The 22,730-nt window shown below is 47.2% G+C and overlaps 1 protein-coding gene across 1 annotated transcript in view; it reads right to left on the bottom strand.

Annotated features, from left to right (window-relative positions):
- The window catches only part of SDCCAG8 (SHH signaling and ciliogenesis regulator SDCCAG8), a 166,113-nt gene that overhangs the window by 33,664 nt on the left and 109,719 nt on the right, over positions 1 to 22,730 (bottom strand). The window contains exon 14 of the mRNA XM_054972158.1: positions 13,606 to 13,733. Coding sequence (XP_054828133.1) covers positions 13,606 to 13,733 — 128 coding nt within the window. The remainder of the gene's footprint in view (positions 1 to 13,605; positions 13,734 to 22,730) is intronic.

Raw genomic sequence — 22,730 nt, 5'->3', positions numbered from 1 at the left:
ATAAATGGATGATGGATGGGAAAAAACAGGTTTCGCTTACCATAACTGTTGTTCATCTAGGTCTTTCGTGCAGGCACACATGGGACTGCGCACGCGCAGGCCTGCTGATACCGGAGATTTCTTTAGCTCAATAACACTAGGGGGCGCTCTCGCCTCCCAGCGCGCATGCGCAGCCGTTTTCCCACCCAAACGGCATATAGGAGGCGGAGCGCCCCACACATACCCTCAGTTCCCCTTTCGCCGCCGTAACAAAAACCAACAACAACTTACAGTGGGGAAGGAGGGAGGGCATGTGTGCCTGCACGGAAGACCTAGATGAACAACAGTTACGGTAAGCGAAACCTGTTTTTCATCCATGGTCTTCCTGTGCAGTCCCACATGGGAAGATTACAAAGCTTAATACCTGGGTGGAGGCGCCACAGACATGTCACTCAAAAATAGAGTGTAACACTGCCGTGCCCACTGCTGTCTCCTTTCGATTTAGGACATCCAGTGCATAATGCCTTATGAAAGTATCCGCTGAGGCCCACGTCGCTGCTCTGCAGATGTCATGAAGAGGGACACCTCACAGAAGAGCCGCTGAAGACACCAAGGACCTAGTGGAATGGGCATGCACCTCCAAAGGACAGGGTAAGTTAACAGAATCATAACATGCTAAAACAGTCTGGACCACCCATCTCACAATGGTCTGAGATGGCGCCTTTCTACCCTTTTTCTGTCCTGCAAAACAAACAAACAAATTAGGATCTAGCTGAAAAGACTTGGTACGATCCAAATAAAACAGTATAGCCCTGCGGACATCCAGAGAGTGAAGGGCCCTCTCCGCAGCAGAAGACTGTGTAGGGAAAAAAACAGGTAAAAAAAGTTCCTGTGATAAATGAAATTGAGACACTACTTTTGGTAAAAACTCAATCTTGGTCCTCAAAACGACCTTATCTGCATGAACCTTTAAATAGGGGGGTTCTGAAGACAGTGCAGCTAACTCCCCCACCCTCCTAGCTGAAGTAACCGCCACAAGGAAAGCCACTTTCAAAGAAAGGTAGCGTAACAGGCAGGTAGCCAGAGGCTCAAAGGGCTTGGACATCAACCTAGTCAAAACTAAAGGTAAGGACCACTGAGGAACAATAGCACGAACCGGGGGATACAAATTATTTAACCCCTTAAGGAACAACCGAGAAGTGTAGTGGGAAAACACCGACTTTTTCTCAATAGGAGGATGGAAAGCAGAAATTGCTGCCAAGTAAACTTTGACAGAGCTATTGGCCAAACCCCCTAGCTTAACCTCCCAGAGGAATTCCAGAATCTCAGGCAAGGAGGAATAAAAAGGGTCTAGATTCCGGCGTTGACACCACCCAGAAAAACGATTCCACTTGAAAGCATAGGATTGCCTAGTGGAAAGGTGCCTAGCATTTAACAATACATGAGTCACGGCCTCAGAGAAACCCGGTCTGGGTTGATCAGCCCGGCTGTCAGTTTGAGTCGCTGAATGTCGTGGTGCAGAACTCCCTTCCAGGACAGAAGGTCTGGAACAAGTGGCAACCTGATTAACTGAGTCTGTAATAGAAGGAGAGTGTGAAACCAGGGCTGTCTTGGCCAAAAAGGGGCTATCAGAATGACTGCCGCCCGGTCCCCCTGGATCTTGCTGAGAACCCTGGCTAACAGAGGGAATGGGGGAAATGCATAACACAGAGGACCCGACCACTCGACTTGAAATGCATCCCCATCTGACCCGGGGCCTACACCCCCTCTGGAACAATAGTGATGGGTCTTGCGATTGTCCACTGAGGAAAAGAGGTCCAGATCTGGAAACCCCCACATTGAGAAGATTGGAAGCAGGTACTTGTCCCGAAGAGACCACTCGTGAACATCCCGGTGCAGCCTGCTCAGCTGGTCTGCCTGGAGGTTCTCCACCCCTGGGATGTGTACCGCTCGTAGCCACACTGAGTGCCGTATGGCCCAAGTCCACAGCTTCATCACCTCGGTACAAAGGGCCACCGATGCCATGCCACCCTGTTTGTTGACATAAAACATTGCAGTCGTGTTGTCCGTCAACACTTGCACGGACTTGTTTCGCACCGTATCTGAAAAGGAGATCAGTGCATTTGAAATAGCCCTTAATTCAAGGAGGTTAATGTGTTCTGAACTTTCAGCATCCAACCATGTCCTGTGGGCATATCTACCCTCACAGTGAGCTCCCCAACCCAACAGGGAAGCATCGGTGGTTACTGACAGCTGAGTTTGACGATAGCCAAACTCTACTCCCTTAAACAAATTCGCATCCTCAAGCCACCATTCCAAAGAGGCCACTACCTGTCTAGGGACCGAAAGCCTCCTGTTCTGAGAGTCACAGTTAGGTGAGACAGTGGCATTAAACCATAATTGCAAGGGCCTCATAAACAACCTAGCAAGCAGAACTACAGCTGTAGTAGAAGCTAGGCACCCAGAAGAGTTTGAATAAAATGGGCTGATTGAAAGCGGCACCGTTGAAGTCTAAGGATAAGGCCTTTAATCCTAGAAGCTCTGTCTGAGGGCAGGAAACCAGCATTCTTGACCCCATCTAACACGACCCCTATAAACTGAACAGACCGAACAGGGGCCAGTTTCAACTTCTTTTGATTTACAAACAGTCCCAGTTTAAGACATAAGCCTAACATAAGGGACACCTGTTTGGACACATCTTCAGCTGAGCTGCCCACTAGGAACCAGTCATCTAGATACGGAAATATACGACAGACCTGCAGCCATAGGTGAGCCACCACCACAGCAATACACTTTGTAAATACCCTAGGGGCTGTAGCCAAACCAAAGGGTAGAACCCGATATTGGTAAATCTTGCGATCATAAGTAAACCGAAGGTACTTTTTGTGTTCAGGAAAAATGGAAATATGAAAATAAGCATCCTTCAAGTAAAGGACAGCAAACCAAGAGTGCATGGGTAAGAGAGACAAAACCATCTGTAAGGTGACCATTTTGAATTTTCAAATTCTAACCAGCTTATTAAGGGCCTGTAAGTCTAGAATGGGCCTGAGACCCCCATCCTTCTTCTCCACCATGAATAGGGTAGAGTAGAACCCCAAGGAAGCAGAATCATGGGGCACCTCTTCAATCGCACCCTTCTGAAGTAGGGTGGTCAACTCAGCTAGGATCTCCGCATGTGGAGGCCCCGAAGAAAAGACAGGGAGGCGTAAATAAGGTAAACTCACAAATTCAATTTTATAACCAAACTGAACAACATCAGAAACCCAAACATCATAACCGATGGAAAGCCACTCCCTCCAGTATGCACTAAGCCTGAATCCAAACATGGGTTCAGGTCCCTGTAATTGTCAGAATTGTTTGTGGGACTGGGGGGCTTCCTTAGCCTGTTGTTGTTGAGAACCAGGCTTGGAGCGGTGACCCTGTCTGCGTTTCGAAAAAGACTGTTGAGGGCTTTGGTAGCTTCTCTGTGATTGATAAGAATATCCGTGATTTGGCTGGTACCAATAAGGTCTGCCTTGCTGAGAAGACCTAAAAAAGGGTCTAGAAGGCTGTTGAGGGGTCTGGTGCAGGACGCCATAGGATCGCGCTGTAAGTCGATCCGTCCTCTTTTTCGGCAGATATTCATCTGTCTTCTCTGAGAAAAGTAGAGCCCCTTCAAAGGGAAAGTCCTCGACTCTATTCCTTGTCTCAGGCGGGAGAATGGTCGTGCGGAGCCACGCAAACCGTCACAGGACCACTGCAGAGAGCAAGGAACGTGCAGACGTGTCAGACAAACTCCTGCTCGCGTTTATCTGGTGTCTAGAAAGGCGGGTAGCCTCCTCTTGGATGACTCGGAGGAGAGTCCGCTGGTCTTCGGGGAGCCTCAGGAGAAAAGCAGCCACTTTCTTCCACAGGAAGAGCTGGTAGGCTGACATCATGGCCGCATAGTTGGCCACCTTGATGGCGAAGGCAGCCGACATATACAGTTTTCTCCCCAAGGTATCGACCTTCCTACTGTCCTTGTCCACAGGGGCCAACATGGAACCTTGCTTAGATCTCGCCTGCATCTCCTCTGTTATTAATGAGGAAGGGGGCGGATGGATCGATAAGAAGGGATGATTATCATCTTTGGTGCGGTAGAGACCTTCAACCTTCCGGTTAGTGGCAGGGATGGAAGCAGGTTTTACATTGAGCTTCTTCCACAAATCCACGAACCCATCGATCAGTGGGAAGGCCACAGAAGGCGTAGATCCAGAATAGATGTGTTGATAGATCTTATCTGTAAACTTCGACTCCATCGAAGTCACTTCCAGATCTAACGCCTTAGCCATCCGCTGGAGCAATTCATTGTAAGCCCTAAAGTCGTCCGTGGGAGATGGTTCTTCGACCGGGCCAATCTCAGCATCGGGTGAATCTGAAGGAGGGGACTCACTATATCTCGGTCAACCCCGATGGTAGTCAACTTCTGAGAGATGCGGTGTTCTACGGGAGTCGTCGTATGATCGGGTCCTGAACGAAGGTAAAAGCGATTCCCTTCTATACGAACGATCCGAGCGAAGTGGACTATCTTCCAAGTAGTATGAGGCAGCCCGACCCTCACTGCTGTGGCGCTCCCTCGATGGGCCCTGAGTAGGGTATGGGCTGTACCGTCGGTCCGATCCACTCCAGTAGCTGCAACCAGAACGAATCGATCCCGATTCATGGGAGGTCGATCGCGGCTGTCCCGAAGGAGTCGGGGGCTTTTCGATCGGTACCGGGTCATCTTGCTGCGAGGTGATCACTGGGGTAAGAGCCCGAGCGTCAGAGTCCTTGCGTCTCTTTTCAGGCGGATCGGAACCGATCGCTTCCGAAGGGGCCAACAACGGAGATGAAATCAGCTTCTCCAAGACCACCTTATCTCGCTTAGAAGAATGTTTTCTCTTTTTCTTCTTCTTGTCGAGCTCAGTGGAGGCGACTGGTTCCAAAGCCATCGGATCCGAAGAAGTCGCACCCTGTGAAGGTGGAGGTGTTGGTCTCGACATCGACGGCGTTCGACTCCGAGAGCCAGCCCGGTCCGAGGTCAGAACGGCAGATGAAGTTGAGGGAGGTTGGCTCTGAGGGACCTTCGGAACCAATGGGGCTGGCTCCGACGCGCTCCTAACCGAGGAGGTGGAACGATCTCTTGGCCTCGACTCCGAGTGGCTTGGTGAAGGTAAGGAGCGAGGGTTCTTGGAGCTCGCGGTTTCAGCGGGTCGAGGGCTAAAGCCGGGCTTGGCAGATGGTGGTGCCTTTGCCAGAGGATCTACGACCGCCACAGCACGTTGCCAAAGCGAAGCGTGCAAACGATCTGCTCTTTCTGCCCTAGCCTTAGAGGTAAAGGCGCGGCAATGTTTACAGGCCTGGGTGTTATGGGTTTCTCCCAGGCAGTAAAGACAATTAGAGTGGCCGTCTGACCTAGTCATATTTCGATTGCTGGTGATGCACCGTTTGAATATCCGTCATCGCGAACGAACAGAAGAGACAGAAACCTCATCTATCGGTGGCGAAAAGGAAACTGAGGGTATGTGTGGGGCGCTCTGCCTCCTATATGCCGTTTGGGCGGGAAAACGGCTGTGCATGCGCGCTGGGAGGCGAGAGTGCCCCCTAGTGTTATTGAGCTAAAGAAATCTCCGGTATCGGCAGGCCTGCGTGTGCGCAGTCCCATGTGGGACTGCACAGGAAGATCGTGGATGAACTGTTAGAACAAGTGTCTTCTGTTAGATAACTTGAGGTAATTTTTCATAGCTCTGGTTCCTGGTCAGCGCATATCAAGCATCCAAAGAGGAAATTTGAAAAAGCGATACTGGGAATCCTTAGATTCTATAGAACAAGGGGTGGCTATTTGGTACTGCCATTGTTAGAAATCTACAGGACTAAGGTACTGTTGTGGATACTATGTGTGTGTGTGTGTGTTATCTGCTGTCAAGTTGCCTCTGACCTATGGCAACCCTATGAAGGAAAGACCTCCCAAACACCCTATCATTAACAGACTTGCTCATATCCTGCAAACTGGAAGACATGGTTTCTTTTCTTGAGTCAAGCCATCTTGTTTGAAACCTTCCTCTTTTCCTACTACCTTCCACTTTTCCTAGCATTATTGACTTTTCCAGAGAATCTTGTCTTCTCATGTCACCAAAGTACATTAGCCTCAGTTTTGTCATTTTAGCTTCTAGGAAGAATTCAGGCTTGATTTGATCTAGTACTCACTTATCTTTTTGGCTGTCCATGGTATCTGCAAAACTCTTCTCCAGCACCACATTTCAAATGAATCAGTTTTCTTCCTGTCAGCTTTCTTCATTGTCCAACTTTCACATCCATACATAGTACTGGGAATACCATAGTTTGGATTGTCTTGATCTTGGTTCCCAGAGAGACATCTTTATCTTTAAGGATCTTATCTAGCTCTTCCAGGGCTGCTCTTCCAAGTCTCAATCTTCTTCTGAGTTCTTCATTGCAGTTTCCCTTTTGGTTGATGATTGAGCCAAGGAATAGAAAACCTTGAACAGTTTCAATTTCCTCATTGTCCTCTTTAAAATTGTGTAATTCCTCAGTAATCATTACTTTTGTACGGAGCTCGAGTTTGTGGCACTGGCAATTTATTTCACTTATGCATTTATTTCCCTCCATTTCTTGAACATCTTTTTCTTTCTTAGCTCATCACAGAGTTCTCTGTTCATTCACATTGGCTTCTTAGATCCTCTACCACGTTTCCATTTTACTGGAATGGTGATGTCTTGAGCTGCAAGCATTCTTCTTTTAGGAGAGCCCACCCTTCTCTTGCTCCTTGCCCTTCCAATATTCTTGTCCAACTTTCACATCCATACATAGTAATGGGGAATACCATAGTTTGGATTATCTTGATCTTGGTTCCCAGAGAGACATTTTTAAGGATCTTATCTAGCTCCCTTACAGCTGCTCTTCTAAGTCTCATTCTTCATCTGATTTCTTCATTGCAGTTTCCCTTTTGGTTGATGATTGAGCCAAGGAATAGAAAACCTTGAACAATTTCAATTTCCTCACTGTCAGCTTTAAAATTGTGTAATTCCTCAGTAGTCATTACTTTTGTATGGAGCTCCAATTTGGGGGACTGGCAATTTACAACCATTGGAAATCATTCAGAATAAGTTTACTCATATGCTATTACCAATCCCTAATTCAACACCAGCAGTCATAACTAGATCCAAATTGGCCTTATTGCCCCCCCTTCCAGTCGGGTTTCCACCCGGGACATGGGGTCGAGACATTGCTGGTCGCCCTCACAGACGATCTCGGCAGACATCTGGATCAGGGTGGATCAGCACTGCTGATTTTGCTGGATCTGTCAGCAGCATTTGATACGGTTGATCATGAGCTTTTGACCCACCGCCTTGCCGATGTGGGGATTCAGGGGACAGCACTGCAGTGGCTGGTCTCCTTTCTCCATGATCGGGGACAGAGGGTGGCGCTTGGGGAGAGAGTGTCATCTCGTAGGCCACTGGTATGTGGTGTGCCACAGGGAGCGATACTCTCTCCATTATTGTTTAATATCTATATGTGCCCCCTCGCCCGGCTGGTGCGGAGTTTCGGGCTTGGGTGTCACCAATACGCGGATGACACCCAGCTTTATCTGCTGTTGGACGGGCGGCCTGGATCGGCCCCTGATGCCCTGGAGCGTGCTTTTGAGGCTGTGGCTGGTTGGTTGAGACAAAGTCGGCTGAAATTGAATCCCACGAAGACGGAGGTCCTGTATGTGGGTCGTGGGGAGATGGCTTTGGGACCCCGGCTTCCTACACTTGTTGGGGCAGTACTTACACTGGCCCCGAGAGTTAGGAGCCTGGGTTGATTCTGGATTCCTCCCTGAAGATGGAGGACCAGATCACTGCAGTTGCCAGGTCTTCCTTTTATCATCTTCGGCAGGCCAGGCAGCTTGCCCCTTATTTGTCTCCCCGTGACTTGACTACAGTGGTCCAAGCAATGGTCACCTCTAGGTTGGATTACTGTAACGCGCTCTACGCTGGGCTTCCCATGGGCCTGATCCGGAGTTTACAGCTGGTACAGAATGCAGCAGCGCGGGTCATTGCTGGAGCACCGGTGTGGGAGCATATTACACCGGTGCTATGCCAGCTGCATTGGCTGCCAGTGGAGTACCCAATCAGGTTCAAGGTTTTGGTGTTAACCTACAAAGCCCTACGCGGATTGGGACCGACGTATCTGAGGGACCATCTCTCACCTTATGAGCCCCAGAGGACTCTCCGCTCTGGTGGAAAACATCTTTTAAGTGTCCCTGGCCCTAGGGAGGCCCGCCTGGTGTCGACCAGGGCCAGGGCCTTTTCAGTCCTGGCCCCGACCTGGTGGAATGCTCTGTCTTGCGAGACAAGGGCCCGGCAAGATTTGCTTGCATTTCGCCGGGCCTGTAAGACAGAGCTATTCCGCCAGGCATATGGTTGACGCTGGGTGGTGCCCCCCCCCCGTGGAGGGGGGGTTAAACCATCGCCCCTATGCAAACACAGAGGCATGTATGAACTACTATGCAGTATGAACTGTATTATTTAATGCTTTTAAATGTTTTTAATGGTTGGGTGATGTTTGTATTTGTTATCCGCCCTGAGCCTGCGAAAGCGGGGAGGGCGGAATATAAATATAATAAATTAAATTAAATTAAATATCCATTTCAGTCCATAAAATGATTAATTATTGGTTGAAAATTCAGTTTGAATTAGATTCACGTCTGCTAACCACAGCTTATAAGGAAGGGAAAAGCAATCCATAGTGGAGTTATATATTGAAATTGGTAGCTTAACTTGAATTCTCAGAGAACTATTTTAGAGCTTGACTTCTTTGTGGCAAAGCAATTAATCAAACACAGAATGCTAGATATAAGTGCACAGATGAATGCTGCATTAAGTACTCTGGGAATAGCTCCCCTTTACAAGGAACTCACACCTTCTCCTTTGAATCTTCCATCTTATTTTATCAATCTACTTAATCCCAAGTATAGGAAAGCATTTACCAAAGCATGGTTGGAGACTGCACAACTGGCAATGTTAAGAGGCTGTTATAATGCAATTCCATATAAAAAGCATGTCTGTATTTGCAATTAGAATTCTATCAGAGTTTTAGGCCATGTGGTCTTCTATTGCCTGTGATTTGCATTAAAACATGAAAGATATCTTGTGGATATTTTATTACAATATCCTGGGAGAGCAGATAATGATAGACTAATTATATTACTTGCTGACAAAAGTAAATGGATTACACTGCAAATGGCAAAATATGTTGCAAGGCTGATAAAGACCTTATAATAACAACAATAATAATAACATTTGATTTATATACTGCCCTTCAGGACAACTTAACACCCACTCAGAGCAGTTTACAAAGTACGTTATTATTGTATTGTCGCTTTCGCACATATCCTAGCAAGACGGATATGTGAGCCGCACTTTCTCAATGAGGAAATTAATCATCTAAACCACGCACTTCAAGCAAATGGCTACTCCAGAAATGAAATCCGAAGAGCAATCAAACCCAGGATGAATCAAACAACCAAGGAAAAACAGTCTCCTACAGGAAATGTGTTTTTGCCATTTATCAAAGGAATTACTGATCAGATGGGAAAGCTTATGAAAAAGCATAACCTTCAAGCAGTATTCAGACCCACCCGAAAAATACAACAGATGCTATGATCAGCAAAAGACAGCAGAGACCCCCTCACCTCTGCAGGAGTATACCGTATACCCTGCAGCTGTGGACAAGTGTACATCGGGACCACAAAGCGTAGCATCCAGACAAGAATAAAAGAACATGAAAGACACTGCAGACTTGGACAACCTGAAAAATCGGCAGTGGCTGAACATAGCCTAACTCAAACAGGGCACAGTATCTTATTCCAGGACACCAAAATACTGGACAACACTTCCAACTACTTTGTCAGACTGCACAGGGAAGCCATTGAAATTCACAAGCATAAGCAAAACTTCAACAGGAAAGAAGAAACCTTAAGAATGAACAGAGCATGGTTTCCAGTTCTGAAAAACACCAGGCTAACAAAACACTCTACACCCGACAATAGCCCTGCAGAGAAGATTAGCACATCAAGCACCAATCCATATGCAAAAGAACCTCCTCAGGATACAGTGAAGCCTCTCGCCATTAGCATTCCACACCCTGGGAAACTCTTACAGGATGACTCAGCTCAACCCCACCCCTCCTGAGTAGATATAAATGACCTGCCAACACCTTTTCCACACTGGGACACTGAGAGATCTCTGTCTTTTGGTGCTACACCTCTGAAGATGCCAGCCACAGCTGCTGGCGAAACGTCAGGAACTACAATGCCAAGACCACGGCAATACAGCCCGGAAAACCCACAACAACCATACGTTGTTATTATCCCTACAACAAAACACCCTGTGAGGTGGGTGGGGCTGAGAAAGCTCCTAGAAGCTGTGACTGACCCAAGGCCTGAAAAAAAGGGGGAGGCCTCCAAGCAGAACGCCGACCAACCAAATATATTTATCTATATCATATATATTATAAATGTATATATAATAATCATTATCTATTGAATCCAGTGATTAGATTGTACTCAGTCCCCTTATATATTTTTTCCTTTGGTTGGTTGGCATACTGACCCAAGGTCACCCAGCTGGCTTCAAGTGGAGAAGTAGGGAACCAAACCCAGTTCTCCAGATTAGAGTCCTGGCGCTCTTAACCTCTGCACCAAACTACTGTTATTGTGGCTGATGGATAAACTTACGTATTTCGCTGGCTATCTGACTGAATTGTTTGATGTAAGTTTTAGTTTAAATTTTGTTGTGACCCTAATAATTGTTATAACATTGTAATGTATATTAGTTTTTTTACAGTTATTATGATTGTTGTATTATAATTTTGATGCTGTTGGTGTCAATTGCTAAGGCTGTGAGCGATTGCAATAAAGCTTATGATTTGATTTGACAGTATCTCTTGCTTTAGTTTGGTTTTGGTAGGATTCTCTGGTTTGATGTTGGTTCCTCTCACTTTAGTTCTGGCGGGATTCTCTTGTTTGACATTTGATGTTGGTTCTTTTGCTTCAGTTTTATTCTGATGGGATTCCCTTGCTTCTCTTGGGATTCCCTTGGCTCTGTACTACACACACTAAGATTTGATCTAAATGTGAGAGAAAAATATCATAGACCCTCTGGTTCTGTTCTGCTTTATCTCTGGTTTGCTGTTGGTTCCCTTGTTCTAGTTTGGTTCTGCTAGGCTTTGTTGGTGCAGCTTGCATTGGGAGTGGGACTTTCATTGGGACTGGCTGGCCAAGAGTTGCCCTATTCTTAAGGTTTCTTTGGCCTGGTAAGTCTTGGAATGTTTTTCCATATAGGAAACAACGGAGAGTGTCTGGGGGCAGCTTGTTCAGAAACCCACTGAATTGAATCCCTGGTTCCAATCTTCCTGAAATTTGTGGAAGAGGTGCTCTTTAGTGGACAGGAAGGACTACATTCCCTGCAAATTTGGTGGAGTTTAACAACAACAACAACAACAACAACAGTGTGCTTATATACCATGCTTCTGGACAAATTACTGCCATACTCAGAGCAGTGAACAAAGTCAGTGTTATTATTCCCACAGCACAGCTGCATAGCTGGGGCTGAGAGGAGTGGCTTACCCAAGGCCACTCCTAGCTCCACCTAGCTCCTAATATTAACTGAGCTGCAGTGTTTTGTATCAACTGCAGTCTCCAAACTAAGGGGAAAGTGTCTTACAATAATGTAGTCTTAATGTTACCATAGTGTGGATCAAGGTAGGCAGATTGGCCATGTCAAGGTAGGGGGTCATCTTGTGGGCTAAACTGAGTTGGAAGAAGGTATTTTTCTGCAGCTGCTTTACCTTGTTACTCCAGCAGCAATGCTGGATCCAGTATGATTTCTGGCCTCTTAAATGAGTCAGCAAGGGTCAGTTGAACTCCATGGAGAGTGGGAAGCACAATGTCTTTTAAGGCCTCTGCCTTCCCTACCAGGACAACTTCTGTCTTGTCTGGGTTTAGCTTCAACCATTTGACCAAAGCAGTCAGTCAGAGGCTCATGACCTGTACCACATCGCCAGGGAATTTGGATAGAGAAATATAGAGCTGGGTGTCATCCGTATCTGCAACTCATGATATCCAGTTCCAAATTTACAAATTATTTCTCCTAAAGGCTTTACATAGACGTTGAAGAATATGGGGGTAAGGGTCCACTCTGTGGAAACCCACAAGACAACTTTACTGTGAACTGTAGGTTTATATAAATGCTTATATGAGTTCAATTTGTTGAAAGGATCCTGTGCCTATGCAGCAGTATATGTTATATGCACAGCAGGTAAGATATGCAATTCTTTCTACTATTTCCTACTGCATTTATAATCCATCTATCTGAGCTATGAGTCAACTGGCCTTCAGTCACACTTTTCACATTGCAATGAGTAGTTCCTCCAAAAATTGGCACTTGGAGCCATTCATATAACATTTAGGCACTATTTGTCTTGTTTCCTCTATCTTTTAAGGAACACAAAGTGGTAAATATTTGTATAACCCATGTACATATTTAGAGGATGGGGTTACAAATAAGCAAATCAAATGAAACCTGTATCCAATTCCCTACTTTCTTTAAGGGATCAGCAACACTTGTAGTATGCAACACATTTAACTGAAAGATCAGTTAACTGCCAATTGTTTAAGACATATCTGGTTTTGAAAATATACACTGTATGCATATTTCAATTAATATTACTATTATTAATAATGCTCACAATTTGCATATGCATATTTATTACACATCTACAGCTCATGCTATATTTTGAACGTGGATCTAAAAAGTAATGGATTCACCCCTGATATAAAAGGAACAAACAATGCTGTAAATCCATTTCATTTTCACAATATAAAGGTAACGAACTGCAGGTCAGTTGAGACAAAATATTGAAACACATCAGGTTCCAGTCTAGCTGCCAGCTGTTGCCATATTTATCAATTTAAACTGCATTAAACATCGATCTAGATTTGAGAAGGACAGAATATACAAATTCTAAAGATGTGTGAGGCTGCAAAGATTAAATAAAGGAACATATTAATTTGGAGCCAGTGAATTACATCCAGCTGCGACAGTGAATTAAGTACCGATTAATGGCTAAAGCTTTTCTCCGGTTTGGATTCTGAAGCAAACTCATTAAGCTTTTAGAGTAGCTATAATGTGTGTACTGTGGGAACTGTTCAATGCTATTCAGGAGACTTTAACTGTAAGCTCAGAGCATTTCCTGCAGAGCTTCTGATGCTATTTTCTTTATATAACATGTGTGCCTGAAAATCCAGCCAAAAACAAGTCCTTTGTTTTTCTACTTTGTTGTGGTCCCTCTCAGCTTTACGTTTCTTGAACACAGGTAAATAAACTCATAATCCAGATGGTGCAACAGATGTGAGAGCAGCACTCTGAAATCAACAGACAGTGGGCAATACTTTCCATTTTCTCTTTTAAACGCTAACTAATATGTAATTCGGAATCTCCGGTGTAGTTAGCATCTGCTCCCTTCGGCCAGCCAAAGGTTACAGGTGTTCCTGATGTCATTTCACAGTAAGGCGTGGGCCGGGCTTGTGAGTGAGTGCCCAGGCTCTAATCTTTCCCTACCACCTACCAGTTTTATCATGCTGGGCTTCCATTTGCTGCATCTTCTGTGTCAGCTCCTGCTCTCTCTGCTGGGCCTGAAGGGCTCGGGTCTTTGCCTCATTGCTAAAGCTGTGCTGAATGTTCTCTTTTTCCAACCTAAAAAAAATATATATATATATATATATATATTTATATATACAGAAATGTTAAAACTATAGAGCAGTAAGAGAAGCCAAGTAAATAGCATACAAGGTTGGGTCCAACTGCACTTATACCAGTGCCAATATTCAGGTTCAGCATGCCAAAGAAATATTTTTACTCATTTATAAATTGTGTTTGGATATTTTGAGTATAAAGTAGTAAACAATAAAAAAGGAAAAAAATAAAGACCAACAATTTAAAAAGGTATCAATAAAATAGAGGTAACTACATTTTGATCATACTTTATTTTAAACACACAAACAATTGGAGAGTGACATTAACTGGTTATCTTACAGAAGCAATAAGCACAGTGAGATTTCAAAAGTGCAGATCTGAAGGCATCAAGGTCAAAGATATAGAACCAAACTTTCTAGGAGAAAGGAGAAAAAATACACACACAATGATACTGGTAGTAATATTAAATATCATTCTGCTCCATACATAATGTAATCAAATTGCACCAACAATTCTGCAACATGTTAAACCTTGTTCCCTAATGACATCCTGATGACAATGAATTTTGCTCAAGCCTCCACAACAGAAAGGGCTGTTTTGTGCTACAGAAGAACAGGGGATGAAGTATATTTTGCTGCATACAGCAACCTCCTCACAAATAATCAAACTTCATTATAAAAATGGTCTCATCTAGGTTTTAGGGGCATGCTAATTCAGGCTTAAGTGAGGCACTATATAGAAAATTTCAGAGAAACATGTGGAAACCTAGACAAATACTTAACTATGCTTTTGGTACTCTGCTGTTTTATTGCTGGTGTTTGGCAACATGCTTTCCTCAAAATTTACCAACTTAAGTTCTTTTTTTTTATCCTCATGACATGCAAGTTTGTCTTTGTCTTTATCTTGCATTTAACCCTTTCTGGATTTTTTTTGTATTTGTATTGAAACAAAGACTAAATCAAATCTTTTTTTAAATGCACAGTTGTCAGGGGGGCAAAAAATTGCTTGTGGTAGTGTGCTTATATACCACACTTCTGGACGGATTAGTGCTGCACTCAGAGCAGTGAACAAAGTCACTGTTATTATCATCCCCACAATACAGCTGGGGAGCTGGAGCTGAGAGGAGTGGCTTACCTGGATTAGTGTGGCCCAGAATTTGTCTCTGGATTTTGGAACCTTGTTTGGAACGTTATGTAGACTCTTTTGGTTGAGCCTGAAAGATAACTTCAGGCTGGGAGACTGAAAGTCTTTTTGTGTGTATTAATTTAATTGTCTAGTATTTGTTATTTTCTTCTCTGCTTGCACAGATCTGTTTGTAACCTTTTGCACTTTTGTTAATAAACTCCTTTGAGTACAACCTTGTGTTCTTTGGGAATTTGGAAGCTTCAATTCTAATCCAGCACTTTGGCCCATTTTGGCTGCAGCTACTTAAATAATAGTTTTGGAACTCAGTCTACAGATGACCTACTCTGCAGGGCTGACATTTTGGTTAAAACCCGGTAGGGCTGAAGGTTTAGTCAAGAGACACTGGCGGCAGCCCATTACCTTTGAAGTGAGGAGTAGACATGGGCATGAACGGGGAAAAAAACCTGAAGAGGCTGTTCGGTGTTTGTTCCCGATGATGAACATGAACAGCCGACTGGACCCAAACATGTCCTGTTACCGAACGTGTTCAGTGTTCGTCGGCGCCAGAGCGCCCCCCCCCCTTAGCACTTAGAGAGCCCATATTCACAGGGAATGTGCAGCAGGCTCTTCTCCAGCCACCAACCAAGTTTGGTCAAGATTGCAGTATGGATCTTGGAGTTATACATTCCCAAATTCGACGCCCACAGGAAACTCCCAATCAACACAAATGGAGCCACCCTCCCCAGTTCACTTGTGCCCTGTGCGGTGGTCCTGAAGGTGTGCCGCCTCCACTCTTGGGGACATGGGGTCTGGCTGTCCACCAGCGGCACCCCCCATGTGCCTGCCCGCCAGACCTGTGGGAGGGAGGAAAATTATCCACTTATGCAGCAAGGTGGGTGAAGACTGCAGCCACCTGGCCTGGCAGGCATGGGGAGGTGGTGGCGTGCTGCCTCCCCTCAGGTGGCGGGGGGTCTGGCCACTCGCTGGCGACACCCCCATGTGCCCACCTGCCAGGCCTCTCGCTCGGAGATGGACAACACATCCGCTTGTGCAGCAAGGTAGGTGAAGACTGTGGTCACCGGGCCTGGCGGGCACGGGGAGGCATTGGCATGCTGCGTCCCCTCAGGAGGCCGGGGGTCTGTCCACTTGCCAGTGTCACCCCCCATGTGCCCACCCACCAGGCCTCCGAGTCGGAGGTGGACAAAACTTCTGCTTGTCCAGCAAGGTGGGTGAAGACTGCGGTCGCTGGATGGTCAGGGAGAGGAGGACTCAGGGGTTCCGGCCGCAGCAATGAGCCGCACCTGGAAGATCCTGCGAGGGGGATGGGAAGACCCCAATCCGTCAGCAGCTGCTGGCTTCACCCACCTTCCTGCCATCATGGAAATGAGGGGACAGGGTGGTGCAAGTGGTGGGGAAGGGACTCGTGGCAGTACCCGAGAGGGAGTGAAGGAAAGAGGGGACATGAAGTGGTCAGTGTGGGAAAGGGGGACCCAGGGGTTCCAGGCATGGCGATGAGCCGCACCTGGAAGATCATGCAAGGGGGATGTGAAGACCCCGATCTGTCAGCGGCTGCTGGCTTCACCCACCTCCCTGCCATCACAGAAATGAGGGGACAGGGCAGTGCAAGTGGTGGGGAAGGGACTCGTTGCAGTACACAAGAGGAAGAGGAAGAGGAAGAAAGAGGGGACATGAAGTGGTCAGGGTGGGAGAAGGGGACCCAGGGGTTCCAGGCGTGGCGATGAGCTGCACCTGGAAGATCGTGCAAGGGGGATGGGAAGACCCCGATCTGTCAGCTGATGCTGGCTTCACCCACCTCCCTGTCATCATGGAAATGAGGGGATGGGGAGGTGCAAGTGGTGGGGAAGGGACTCCTGCCAGTACCTGGGAGGGAGAGGTATGGACCGGGAACTAGAAAGCTCCCAAGTGAGAGATAGTTGGGAGGGGTTGGAGGGGTCCCAGAGAGGGAGAGGAAGAAATAGGGCAGCGGCAGCAGCTGCCATCACCCACCTTCCTGACTTTGCGGAAAGAAATGGGAGTTGTGGGACACATTCCCACCTGGCTCAAAGGGGTCCAGACAGTCCCGTTGACAGGTGAGCTGCCATGCTGTGCAACTGACTGTATCCCTATAGGATACAATCAGCTGCGCGATCGCAGCCAAGCTGTCCCTCATGACCAAGGAGGGAGCAGTAACAGGATAGTCCCTCGTGAAGCGGTGGCTGACATGACCCGCCATCCTGCCTTTGCAGACAGAAGGGGATGGGCAGCACAGGAGACATTGCTTGGACGGGTCAGAGTGGTTCCAGAGAGGGAGAGAAAAAAACAGGACAGCAGCAGCAGCAGCTGACATTGGCCACCTTCCTGCCTTTGCGGGAAGGACATGTGTCATGGGACCCATTCCCCCCTGCCAGAGGGCACAGCGTTTGTAATAGATAGGGACACCGTGTGGCCCAACTATATGTGCAACAGCTTCTGAGCTGTTGCGCAAGTGCCCAAAGGAGGCTGCCACCAGCATCACACACTTTCCTGCCTTCATTGAAAGGAGGTGTCATGATGATCTGGCTGTGCCAAGAAGGCCTATCAAGGTCTCAGAAGCCTGTTAGCAGTGCGAGTGGGCCTGGCTAAACCTGACCCAAACATGCCAGCTCTCATTCAAGATACCCGCAGGACTTGATGGGCAAGGGTGCACGGCGACGGCATGGAGAACCAAGGGACAAGATGCTTTAGTAGCCTGCGGAACCCCACGCACTCCACGATGGATATGGGCAATCCATGTAGGGCAATTGTCTCTGCCAAGACACGAAGGCCCGCCTCCTGAGCCCTCAACCTCAACGTTCTAAGTGGTGCTGTCCCATACCCTGAGGGAACAACCTCCATGAACGCAGCCTGCCTGAGTGCTCCGCTCCCACCAGGGCAAGGTGACCCTCACACTGATCCCCTCAGAAGAGCAGGTCGCCCCCTTTCTCCCCCCAATGGATGTTTCACTGGGCGAGGATGGAGACCACAGGCTCAGGTGGTGCATCTTCAGGTGCCGAGTCAGGACCGTTGAAGACAGGTGCTTTGGGTTTTTGCCCCTGCGCACTAGGACATCACAGGCATGGCACTGCACCACACGGGGGTCATTAGGAAGGGCCCGAAAGTGCCTCCATATGGAGGCGAAACGTGGACTGCTAACTATCCCAGGGGAAGGAGGATGAACGGTTACAGGATGCGCTGCAGAGCTGGCCATGGGCGACTGGCTGAGGGGTGGACTGCAGGTGGGGACACCGCTGAGAGTTTGGGATGGGGATGGGAGGGATCTTTCATAAAACAAAAACCATTCCTCCAGGGATCCGTCACCCATCCCCTCCTGAAAATGTTGTGAGCCTCTCCCCCCAGCGGAAAGATCTCTTTGGCCTCCTCCACAGCCCCCACAGGTGAATTTGGGGGAGTGGGAGGACTCTCTGTTGCCCACAAGCCTCACCCAGTACTGCTTTCCACAAGTAAACCGGGAGGACTGCCTTTGCACTTCACCCCACGACCACCCTTGGCGGCCAACACCCTAAGACTCATTGTGCCAGCAAACTAGAATTAAGGAGGACAGAAAAGGAGAGAACACTGTGAGCCCTCAGCCAAGGTGCCCAGTGAGCATGGCCCCATGGCCTGGCAGCAGCCCTGGAACCGGAGGGAAGGGGCTAGAGCCCTAGCCCAGCAGCACTCCCAGAGACCTGACCAGATCAGGCAGTGATAATAATGTGAGCCCTCAGCCGAGGTGCTCACTGAGCTTGGCCCCAGGGCCTGGCAGCAGCCCTGGAACACGAGGGAGGGGGTAGAGCCCTAGCCCAGCACACCCAGATACCTGATCAGATCAGGCAGTAATAATCAGGGTGAGCCCTCAGCTGAGGTGCGCACTGAGCTTGGCCCCAGGGCCTGGCAGCAGCCCTGGAACCAGAGGCTGGGGCTAGAGGCTGGGCTAGGGCCCAGCACTCCCAGATACCTGATCAGATCAGGCACTAATAATCAGGGTGAGCCCTCAGCCGAAGTGCCCACTGAGCTTGGCCCCAGGGCCTGGCAGCAGCCCTGGAACCAGAGGGGATCGCTCCCTATCCCACCTACCACACACAGAAAAAAGCCCAGCTCCAATGCACTCTCCCTCTCTCTCTCCCAAAGGCTATTAAGAGCTCTGTCCCACTCCACTGCTTGCTGAAGGTGAAACCAGAACTGGGAGCACTGTGCCCTTTTATAAGCTTACTGACTAAGAAACACATGAGGCCTGTGGTTGGCAGTCAGAACTGCCTAACAGGGTTTGCAGGAATGAGATTGGAGTTCCCATGGCCACAGAACACCCCCCTCCCTCCCCCCTGGTGTCTGCTCCCACATTACCAATTGTAACCGATTTGCAGTTCCACGCTTGGAAGGAAGACATGCCCATCAAGCTATGTTGGCCTTTGATTGGGGTGTCCGGGGCAACAGAGGGAGTACATACAGAGTTCAGGCACTCCCCCCCTCCATTGCCAAAGCAACTGATTGAAGGCGCCTGAGTGTCTAGCTTCCTGAACGGCTGCCAAGCGCAATGAACGAGGCTTGTGCTGACCGCCTGTTCAGCTGGAATGGCGCATCACGAACAGCCCATTTGCGAGCCGCCAAGTGGCCTGTTTGTGTTTTTTTTCTGTTCGTAATGCTGTTCATGCCCATGTCTAGTGAGGAGTCACCGTTTTCAGTATTTTGTTATTTACCACCCACTTATGGAGGCTTGTGGAAACAGCTCTTTGACACAGGCTACTTAAAACAGCATAAATAAAAGTTTCCATCTCCCAGCCACAAAACGACACACATCAACTAAGAAATTGAACAAGTGAACTTGCTTCATTATAGTCTTGAAGAAAAGATGGAACACTTGGGGAGAACTGTATCTTGGACCATTCCAAGCATATAGTATTTTTGCAGCAATGCATGCTGTCTCATTAGGGGTAGGACAGAAACCAATTATAAGAACATTATAGCCTGCATGCAATTCTTCCATAAGTTGGCAAGGTCAGAGGTACAACAACTGCAATCTTAGAACCCGATGGGTTAGAATACAGGTTGCAGGAGCTAAGAAAAGAATGTGCTTCCCAGTAGTTCTCCCTAAAAAAACCCCACTGATATGAAACATTTATTATGTTATTTATATTCCATCTGAGCATATGAACATTACAACAGAATTACGGTACTTCCATCTAGCTCACAATAGCTTTAGCATAGAGCTTACCACCCATAACAGAATCAAAGTGACAGAAATCACAATGTTGAAGAATAAAGGGGAGTCACTGTATAATGTAGAGTGAGTTCAGTCAGTACCATGCACATTCGAGCTTTCAAGTTTCCGATAAAGGTTAAGTGTTAAACAGAAAGAAGGGGGGAAAGTATATGTAGTGTGAGGAATCCTTATTGTAATGTACCATGGGGGCTCAAACCCAGAACAAAGGGCCATCACCTCCAGAACCTTGCTCTGTGCAGGCTCAGAGTTCCTGCTTTCAGGGAGAGCTACTGGGCCAATCTCTTCTGCACAACAGTGTTTTCCTCAAGGCGACCAGTGGAAGCAGCATACAGATACAACAGCTGCAGCAACATCTGACTGAAAAGTCCAATATATGTAGTCTGGAGTCATAAAACTACTGCCTTAAGGTTGGATGCTTCAGTCTGAGCAACTAATCAGTAGTGTGAAAGCTGTAGACTCAGGATTCTGGCCTTCTAGAAGGGTCCTATGCCCTGACCTGGATAGCCAAGGTGAGCCTGATCTTGTCAGATCTCAGAAGCTAAGCAGGGTTGGCCTTGGTTAGTAATTGGATGGGAGACCTCCAACGAAGACAAGGGTTGCAGAGGCAAGCAATGGCAAACCAACTCTGATAGTCTCTTTCCATGAGAACCCCATAAGTCAATTCAGACTTGAGGGTACTCTCCACCAAAAGGATCCAGTTTAGTATAGTGGTTAAGAACCAGTTTGGTGTAGTGGTTAAGAGTGCCAGAACTCTAATCTGGACAACCAGGTTTGATTCCCCACTCCTCCACTTGAAGCCAGCTGGGTGACCTTGGGTCAGTCACAGCTTCCCAGAGCTCTCTCAGCCCATCCATCTCACAGGGTGTTTGTTGTGGGGATAATAATAATATAATTTGTAAAATGCTCTGAGTGGCTGTTAAGTTGCCCTGAAGGGCGGTATAGAAATTAAATGTTATTATTATTATCCTATACCTTCTTTCTACATGAAAAATTGTGTCCTTTATTATAGAACCCAGGCATCTGCTACAAGGCATTTTAGCATGAGCAGAAAGTACCTAGTGCTGAAGGAATGCTCTCTACAACAGAGGCCCATATTCACAAAGGAAGACAGAGCTGTTAGCAGAAAGAAGGTATAGAATACAAGTTGCTGATTCTTGACATCAGCCAGTTTTGACCTCATGCTTTGCTTTGGGCTGTATTGTGTATTGTGACCTCTTGCTTGACCTTGATCATGCTCATAATGCTTGCTTTCAGTACAAAGGTAAGCAGCCTTGGTTCTTCTCCACTTCTGCACTGGAAGAGTCCTCCTCAATTGAATTTATTTTTTGCTACTGCTCAAGTGGCAGTAGCATGATGGCTGGCCTAAAGGGATGGTGGGTAGCAGCCACCATGGCAAGGAAAGGAAAATCCTAGGTATAGGATATTGGCATAGAACATCTGGGGGAGATACCCTGGGTTCTATACTCAGGGTGGGAGGTTACCATTTTGCAGCTAGCTGCCCCAGTCAAGCTGCTATATCAGAGGTTTCTTGTGCATGTGCAGGCCTGCTGATTGGTAGGTTCTGTAGCTTTAAATCTGGAAGAGAGAGCACCTTCTCCTCCCAGAGTGCCTATGTAGCTGTTTTCTGCCTGAACAGTGCCTCAACCCTCAATTTCTCCTGAGCCGCTGGACTCTCCGAGGTAAGTAGTAAGATCACACAACAGGGCAGGAGAGGGTGTATGTGTGCTTGCATAGAAGAATTGAATGAACAACAGTTAGAGGTAAGTGCAACTCTGTTTTCATTGTCAGTGTTTTGTGCAGTCCCACATGGGGTTTTAGCAAGCCACTTAGCCTAGAAGGCAGGGTGATGCTCTTCACGGAAAGAGGGATTGGAGTATCACTTGGCCCACTGCTGCCTCTCTCCTATCGTTGACTTCCAGTACATGGTGTCTTATGAAGGTATTGGTGGACAACCATGTTGCTGCTGTACAGATGCCTTGTATGGGATGATCTCTAATGAAGACCACAGAAGATGCTTGAGACCTAGAGGAGTATGTATCTCCAAAAGACAAGGTAGTTTGGCTTGTTCATAATATATTTTACTAGTCTGAACTACCCACCTACAAATGGTCTGAGATAAGGCTTGTATCTCTTTTTTTGGGGCCTGCATAACAGATGAACAACTATACCTCAGATCTAAAGGAGACAGCATGATCTAAATAGAAGAGCATTGCCCTGCATGTGTCTAGCATATGGAGGGCTCTCTCTGTCTCAGATGTAGGTGTTAGGAAGAATACTGGAAGTACTTTTTCCTGCGAAGTATGGAACTTAGAAACTACTTTGGGAAGGAACTGGAAGCTTGGCCTAAGGACCAGTTTTTCCAGGTGTATTCTGAGAAAAAGTTGATCCACCCTCAATGTGGCCACCTGACATACCTGGCATTTTGCTGTTTTCTTTGGTGGCTAAGAGGTCTATCTCTGTCACTGGTTGAAAACTAATTGTATGTAACAGTCCTTCAGCAACCACTCTGAGTGGTAGATCCCAAAATGCTCAGTCTGTTTGAGGTGCCAGCAATATGGACTACTTGCAGGGAGACCCCACACAGCATGGCCCAGTTCTAGATTAGAAGAGATTCCTTACACAGGGCCCTTGATGTG

Source organism: Eublepharis macularius, chromosome 1, assembly GCF_028583425.1.
Source record: "Eublepharis macularius isolate TG4126 chromosome 1, MPM_Emac_v1.0, whole genome shotgun sequence".
Taxonomy (NCBI): Eukaryota; Metazoa; Chordata; class Lepidosauria; order Squamata; family Eublepharidae; genus Eublepharis; species Eublepharis macularius.
Note: the sequence above shows the minus strand (reverse complement) of the source record. Positions and strands in the feature narration are given on the sequence as shown.